The sequence below is a fragment of the Vanessa atalanta genome, chromosome 24, assembly GCF_905147765.1.
Source record: "Vanessa atalanta chromosome 24, ilVanAtal1.2, whole genome shotgun sequence".
Taxonomy (NCBI): domain Eukaryota; kingdom Metazoa; phylum Arthropoda; class Insecta; order Lepidoptera; family Nymphalidae; genus Vanessa; species Vanessa atalanta.
This window is the reverse complement of record NC_061894.1, coordinates 4,426,674-4,435,031: the sequence shown is the minus strand read 5'-3', so window position 1 is coordinate 4,435,031 and position 8,358 is coordinate 4,426,674. Positions and strand designations below refer to the sequence as shown.

General features: G+C 27.4%; 1 protein-coding gene across 1 annotated transcript; it reads left to right on the top strand.

The window, feature by feature from the left end:
• The first annotated feature begins 988 nt into the window (after nt 1–988).
• LOC125073412 (longitudinals lacking protein-like) lies at nt 989–7,287 on the top strand. Its single transcript, XM_047684232.1, has 5 exons — nt 989–1,119; nt 1,374–1,492; nt 2,100–2,186; nt 2,798–2,944; nt 4,156–7,287. Exons 2-5 carry the CDS (start codon nt 1,397–1,399, stop codon nt 4,210–4,212), a joined length of 387 nt encoding a protein of 128 aa, XP_047540188.1. The 5' UTR covers nt 989–1,119; nt 1,374–1,396; the 3' UTR covers nt 4,213–7,287.
• Nucleotides 7,288–8,358: the final 1,071 nt, after the last annotated feature.

Sequence of the window (8,358 nt, the reverse complement as noted above, 5' to 3'; positions counted from 1 at the left end):
AGAGCTAGGGGCTTTCTGACAATATGTAGACGAGTTTTAAAAGTAAATTTTAAAGCTAGCTTTCCTAATATGTTCGGGTACTTTGTTCCATAAACGGACAGCTTTTATTTTTAAATTAAATTCTCCCATAGTTTCATAATATAATTTAGCAAAACATAAAACTAAACGCATGAAGTAACTTATAATTTGGATTACTTATATTAGTAATGAGAAAGCATAATTATATTACAACCACAAAATATTTGTGATATTATAAAATTTAAGTTAACATACAAATTTTTACAGATTTATTTGATCCAAAATACCATTCTATAAGTTATAGTTAATTTATAAAATTAACTACGAAATCATAAAAATTGAATATTATTAAAATAATTAGTTATTTCAAATTAAGATGAAAAAACAACACAAATGAGCCCATTAAATAAAATTTATAATAAATTACTTAATATCTAGTTAATATAATAAAATAAAAAAACAATTCGAATGGGTAAATACTTTTTTTTTACACAATATTATTTTTTTGGTTTTAGTACTATATTTTCACAGGTATATATATTGTATATATATTCATGTATATTGGTATATTATACATGAACGCAACCAACATTTTTTTTTAAAATCAAATACTCATTTTTTCGGGGATGCAAGATTTCATTATACGTAGTAATTTACCACTGATACTATAATTATGTTAGACTTTTAAATATTAACTCCGTGTAATTTATAAACAATTCGAATACAATTTTAATCTTCGATTTCGAGCTGATTTTTGCCAAAAAACACTATCACATTGTAATATGCTTTTAATGTATTTTATTAAACCAACTTTATAGTTCATTAAAATAAAATTTTGTATCAATATTGGATAAGTTATATCTTTATTTAATATATTTTTTTATTATTATTTAGATAACATTCATTTAGAATTTATAAGGATCTGTATAGAGTCATATATTATTATAAGATGGCAACACAAAATAGGTGAATGAAGGAATTTGAAGAAATAGAAAGAAGTCGCTAATTTATGCGAGACGGCGTCTTTATTTTCAGATGAAATTGTCTAACTTGTTGTAAGAATTAGAAAATAATACGTGTTGGCCTTGAGATACAAACAAAGTGAGTTTTGGTGAAGACAAATTGTTTATTTATTTAAAATGAAATGAAGTGTCTAACTAGGCTTGTTTTCTATGCAATGCATTCCACATAGTGACGTAGGAAGAAAACTATAATGCACAATTTCTAAATACATTTTTAATGTTTACCATCATTTAGTTAACGGTCCAAGTAATTATAACAGTTACGTTAACGGTAAATATTTTCATAACCAACGTTTAAAAATTGTTTTTATTTACATACGTAAACGATTTCAGGATTCCAAAAAAAAGAGTTCAATATGGGGGACCAGCAATTTTTCCTAAAATGGAACGACTTCCAGACGAATATGGTTACATCTTTTCGACATTTGAGGGATGAAAAAAGTTTTACAGACGTAAGTATTAAATGTATGCTAATTTCTGTTTTCTCCGAAATAAATATATTTTCATCATAACCCCTCGATAAAAAATATTGTGTTGTAAAATAAATTAAAAAGCATGTAGCTTTTATTACTTCAACAGTCTTATACTTTGATGTATGTCATTTAAATATAATTTGAGACTAGTCACAGGCTTATAAAAACCACAACAAAAATACATACAATTTTTTTATTACTAATACAGGATACAAAGTGTGGCAAAGAATACACAAAGTACTTAAATAAATCCGTTTCATTTTGTTTCATCATTTCAAATTCATGTTTGTGAATGTTTTTAAAATTAATCGAAACCTCTCCTATACTTTCTAAAGTACTAGTTGTTGTTCATGTTTTAGAGATTGTAGTGATGTCACAAAATAGTAGCATATATCTGCCCTTAGGGTTCAAGCTCACTTCATATCAAATTTCATCAAATTTAGTTCAGTGGCTCATCTTTGAAAGAGCAACAGATGCACAGACAGACAGAGCTACTTTCGAATTTATAATATTAGTATAGATATTTGAACCATCTGATTGTTAATTTATATCAATAAATATAAGTTATGTATTTCAAATCTTTCAGGTTACACTAGCATGTGAAGGTCAGACGTGTAAGGCACATAAAATGGTACTATCAGCATGTAGTCCATACTTTAAAAGCTTATTAGAGGTATGTAAACATTACTTCACTAATCAAGTGTATAGTTTTTTGTCTTATTCTTTTGATTGTCAAGCTATTGATGCTAGAAAGAGATAAATCATTGATTTTTTTAATGATTAATCTATTATTAGATTGCTATAACTTAATACTCATCTGATATTAATACTTATTTTTCCCCAGAATCACTTAATCGATTTTAACAATGGAAGTAAAAATTTAATATCAGATTTTAAAAAAGCACTAGTTTATACATAGTGACTATTCCAATTCAAGAAAGAATCAAGATAAACTTAACTAGTCTTCATGCAATTTTTTTGCTTTATTGTGCCCTATTAACAATCCTTGATTAATATATCTATTTATTACAAAACACTATTCAAATTAACCTTACAATATATTTTAGTTTCAAAGTTTAGATAACAGTTATGTAGACATTCATAACACATTTTATTAAAAAATCCATAATGAATATCATATCCAAGCTATCGACAATTATATCACGTCAATTTGATGTCAAATTTTATTTGTTTTTGTCGTCTTGTGATTGTAATAGACTATAATATAACAGTTGTGGTATTGGTATAGGATAGTATATATATGACCAATATTTTTATTTTCAGGAGAATCCATCAAAACATCCCATAATTATCTTAAAAGATGTATCATACTTGCACTTACAAGCGATACTTGAGTTTATGTATGCCGGTGAGGTTAATGTGTCCCAGGAACAGCTGCCGGCATTCCTCAAGACTGCTGCAAGGCTTAAAGTAAGGACTGTACAATATTATTAATGTTAATATGCACTCTGTTGCTTCATGCAAACCAGTCTGGTATAGGTCTGGTATAGTCTTTTGAATTTACCACCACTCAGCAATGCTTAGTATTGTTGTATTTTGATTTGAGGGGTGAGTGAGCCAGTGTGATTACAGGCACAAGGGACATAACATCTTGGTTCCCAAGGTTGGTGTGGATTAGATTTCTTAGGGTTGGTTATATTTCTTACAGTCCAAAAGTCTATAGGCGGTGGTGATCATTCACCATTAAGTGACCCTTTAGCCAATCCCTTTACATATTTGAAAGTATTTATTCAACATATGAATATAAAATATTAATATCTTTACAAATGTAATGTAAAATTGGTTACACCTCGGTTCCCAAAATTATTTGTGCATTATTTATTTAAAACCTAATTTATTTAAAAACCAAAAATTTAAGTTTTGGTAAACATATTGAGGCAATTCAGACTATGTTTGAAATATGTTAAACAGTATTTTTCTACCCAAATATATTTTTTTCCTTCCTGTGGTAATTCTTTTTTAAGGATGCCTTTTATACATTATAAGGTTACATATTATAAGGTTATAAATTAATATTTAATATCCTGGAAATTTGTGAGAAAAAACCTCAATGAGCAAATTTATAAAAGATACTAGCTTGCGATGTATGCTCTACTATACTATGGACATGTGATTTACTAGCTGTGCCCTGTGGTTAAACCCACCAACAATTTGATCTGTGTATATCCTGTTGCAAGCAGAATAACTTTATTTACTTATAGCTGGTCTAGTGTATGAGGTTGTTTTTTCTAGATACTGAATTTCTCATAATGGCCATACTATGAACTTTTTATACCAAAAGTCATTTAGATCATAGACTCAAAAATATATATGATAATGTAGTTTTATGTCCTTTGACCTTGAGTTTAATGATTTGTGTAAACGAGACAGACTATAATATAACATTTTTGTCAACACAAAGTCTATGGAGTGGTGCTAAAAGAGCAAAGATCAACAACTTAAACAATCTTAGTTTTGGCAATCGGTAAAGAAACAATGATTATATGTTCGTTTTTTTATATAGCATGTCTTATTGTATAAAAATATCGCTCTCAGGATTGTAAAGATTACGACGTTTATGTACGAATAAATAATAATTATTAATATAAATTAAATGTCTAAAGTTATTTTATACTTTGCAGGTTAAAGGGCTAGCCGAGCCGCCGCCACAGATGCCTAGTATCAAGAGAGAAGGCTAACCCAGTGTGTGCTTTAAAGACTTTAGTGAACTATGAAACACCAATGTAACATAAAAATAATTGACACCACACCGTATGTATTTTTATATGGCAATTTATAAACACCTTAACATTCTTGTCTGCAATATTTCGACCAGCAACACTTTCTTTATAATATGTGTAATTTTACACCATACGCATTATTCTTTGTTTTTTTTTTTTTTATTTTCAAGTTACTTTAAAGATTTTATGCATTTTGCAATTCGTATTAGTAGCTTAAGTTAATATTGCCTTTAATTATATGTTGCAACCTGCTATGTCATTGGCTGAGCTACCGGAGCAGCTGCCATTTATAGGATAGCAACACTTTCTCGTAGTATGTAGAAATAAATGGGGACTTTATAAAATATCGGGTTACTGTTAAAATATAAATATGAAGCAATATTTTTATAAACGAGAGACTCCCGAAGAAATATACATTTAATTTTAAAACTAACCCATAGTTATAATAAAACATAGAGAATCTCTGTAATAGAAATCTGTTCCTTTTGTTTCTCCAATATATAGAATATATAATACAATATTGTTCATAGATAATGAACTACATTTTAAAGAGTTGTACACAACTGTTTTATTATTAAGTTACAAAGCTATAATATGTAATATGTACGATGAATCATATTTTTCAAAAGATAAATAATGTGTTTTTAAATTAAAGCAAACTTGGTAGTAAGAAACCATTGATAAATAATATTTAAAACTAGTGGATTTATCCTTAGTTTTCATTTGTGCCTGACATAAACTCAAACCAATTAAGCTGAAATAATTAATAATATAATAATTCTGTTTTACACAATCTTTAAAGTAATATTTCTTGGGTTTTTCTTTGGAGTATTTGTCAATAGCACTCCGGAAGCAAATTGGCTGCACTTACATGTAAATTTGAATGTAAACGGCGAACATGTGCTCTCGATCATATCGGATTTGTCATCCCCTCCATTTATGAAAGTGGAAGTGAAGGAATGGAAAGTGCAGTTGGGTTTCACATCCTCGTGCATAATTCCTGTGCAGTTGGCTAGTCCCTTAGCCAAATTCGGTTAGGTGGACATCGCTAATTTATACAAATTATTATAACAATACATTTAATTGGTGTAAGCCAGCTATAGGAATTTAATGTTCAAAATAGATTCACAATATACAGAATAACACAGAAATGTATAATATTTTTATAAAAAAAACCTCAAGTCTTGTTAAAATATATTTTAGAGATTGTGTATTACATTGCATTGGCAATAACATTAACCATTAAATTTCCATTGGTTTTATCACAAATTACTAATTTTGTATCTGGGTAGCAACTACAATCATCTCTTATATTTTGCCTATGTATTCGACACATTATAAATTTAAATATATAACGATTCATCAAAATGTTTATAATATTAATGAATATGTCACATTAGTTTGATGTGGTGGCAATCACACTTTAGACCCTTCCAATCTAAGTTACCTAACGACCAAAGTTTTAGCACGTATTCCACAGAACAGATGAACTAAAGTCTGCTTTGCGATCACATCAATAAACATACTCACATTGAAATGTCAACAATAACTATAAAAAAGTGTGTCCATATGTGACAGTTGGAACTATTATCCAGTCTAAATTATTTTTGACTGCAGAATGGTCAAAAGTTCTTTTGACTAAAGGCACTGGATAGCTTAGGTGAAGATTCTAATTTGGAATGACAATGTGGTCTTCACGTGAGATAAACTCAGGTGTCACGTTTACAGAATCTAACATATATCACAATTATTTTTTACTAATATTGTCGGTTAAAAGTAGTTTCGACCAGGAAAAAATTCTGACCACAACGTTAAATGTAATTATTTTGTTAATGCAGTATCTTAAAAAATAAGGCCTAGTCTTTATTTTAAAAATATTATCTTTACAACAATGTCTCTTTGAATGTTATTAGTAGTATGCTTCTATAGAATTAATAAAAAAAATATTATGAAATTTAAACTTATATTTAGTAGAATTTGATTAGTGGAATAAAATTATTCATTAATTTAGTTTAAAGATACAAAGGTTATAAGAGCATAAATCAAATGAAAAAAAAAGAAAAGGTTTTGATGGTATTTTAATAGTTATTGTTGGCATTTCAATACCACATACTATTATTATAGCTGATCTATTCCACCAACGGATGCCTTATAATAAATACAGTTTCCAAAATAAATGTCGATTCGTTTCGAATAAAAAAAAGAGAACGTAACAAATTATTGCGTTTGTTTTTATATCAAAATGATAGTAAATGTCTTATGATAATCGGTTAACGTGTGCTTGGCACAACTAGATGTATTGGAATCGACATTTCCGTCTTGGAATGCCTAAATGCTTGTTAATATTATAAGGTGTTGATTGATGTAATGATGTGTAGTCGGTTAATGACACAATTCTCACACGACTTGTGTTTATATTGTGCTCGATGCAATGTATACAGCATAATAAGGTTTTTTTTAAAATTCAGTTTTGATTTGTTATCTTTGTAAAGTCAAAATTTACAATCATCATTTCTAAGTTTTAGGTTAAGTAACTCTTTTTTTTTTTCAAAATTTTTTTTTTTAGGCACTGTGGCACCTTTGAGCTTTGAGAATTAAAAACTTAGTACAAATCGTATTTTGACATTGTGTTCTCATTTTTTAATTCGTTTCATTTTATTGGTGCAATTTCAATATTCTATTAATTTAATAATTTATATGACAAATGTACACGCATGTACATTTCTGCATTTGTTCATTTTTTCATGCACCATTCACAATTAAATTAGTTAATAAGGTTTTTTTTATTTTATCTTTTGTATTTTTAAGATGAACTTAAGTCTTCGTTCAGCACTTTCTCTTTATGTTCACCTTTTTTTTTTAATTTTTCCATCGTGTTAAACTGTAATGTTAGTTGTTGTAAAAATGTAAATCTGATATTTTTAGACGGAGTGACGTATGCGCTGAAATAGTTATCACGTGAAATAGTTTGTAACGATTGAATTAATGAAAGATTTGTAATTTTAGATAATAATAAAAAAAAATATGCTAAGACAGATTGTTTTATTTACATAATTTTGTTTAAACTAATATATTCATAGTATTATTTAAATTTTAATTAACATCTTTCTTATATTTTTCGGTGATAGTGCAGTTAATAACTATAGACAAACAATTCATATGAAAACTCCAAATGATTCTTTACTGTGACCAGGATAAAAAAAAGTATCACGTTCATTAACAATACTAATAAATTTAAAGTGCTTAATAAATATCTCGTACATTCACGCACCGTAATTTGTATTTCTATTAATTATTCAACGCAAATTGCGTTTAGGTTACTTAATTGATTAAATAAAAACATTCCAAATAATTATACGTGATATATTTCTGATTCTACAACCGCTAAATAAAACATTCGAATCGTCTATAAAATAAAAAAAATACAGCACCAACAAAAGTAGAACTTTGGAGTAAATATTAATTTAAAAATTTAGCTAAAATGCAACTTTGGAATGACGTCGATGACAGGAATAAATGCTACAATACATTAAGAAAAAATATAAATTATACAACAATAAAATATTTTTTGTAATAAATAAACTTTAACAAAATAAAAATAACTGGTAACCATTGTTTTGGAAAGCACTTTGGTTTATACGCTCGTAATCGATAATTAAATGCTAAAATTGTAATAAATATTAAATAGAATATGGCAACACACTAGGAACATTTAAACATGGCAATTTCAAATACTAAGTATTTCAAAATTAAACAAGCTTTAAATTACAATTTTGTTAATCGAAATATTATAAAATAAAAAATATATATCTTTTACAATTACTCGTACTAAATAAAAGTTTAATAACAATGAGATATATCAAATATAAATTAAAAAATAAATAAAACGTTACTTTAAACAATTATAAAAAAAAAAAGTATTTTGGTAACAGAATATAAAAATAATTATAATATGTTTACAGTACATTATATTTGGTTTTAGCTAAAATGTAATTAATTGACGTAACCAGTGTTTATGCATCATCCGAGACGTGGAAACGGTATCGCGAGATTTTATCCCAGCTGTGGTTTTTGCATTTACAACAACGTTTTTAATTGTAAGGC

Bases quoted from the DNA above. Each gene is read 5' to 3' on its own strand.
- LOC125073412 (XM_047684232.1), top strand. From the start codon at position 1,397: ATGGGGGACCAGCAATTTTTCCTAAAATGGAACGACTTCCAGACGAAT. The intron at 1,493-2,099 runs GTAAGTATTAAA...CAAATCTTTCAG, and splicing joins ATGAAAAAAGTTTTACAGAC to GTTACACTAGCATGTGAAGG. The intron at 2,945-4,155 runs GTAAGGACTGTA...TATACTTTGCAG, and splicing joins AGACTGCTGCAAGGCTTAAA to GTTAAAGGGCTAGCCGAGCC.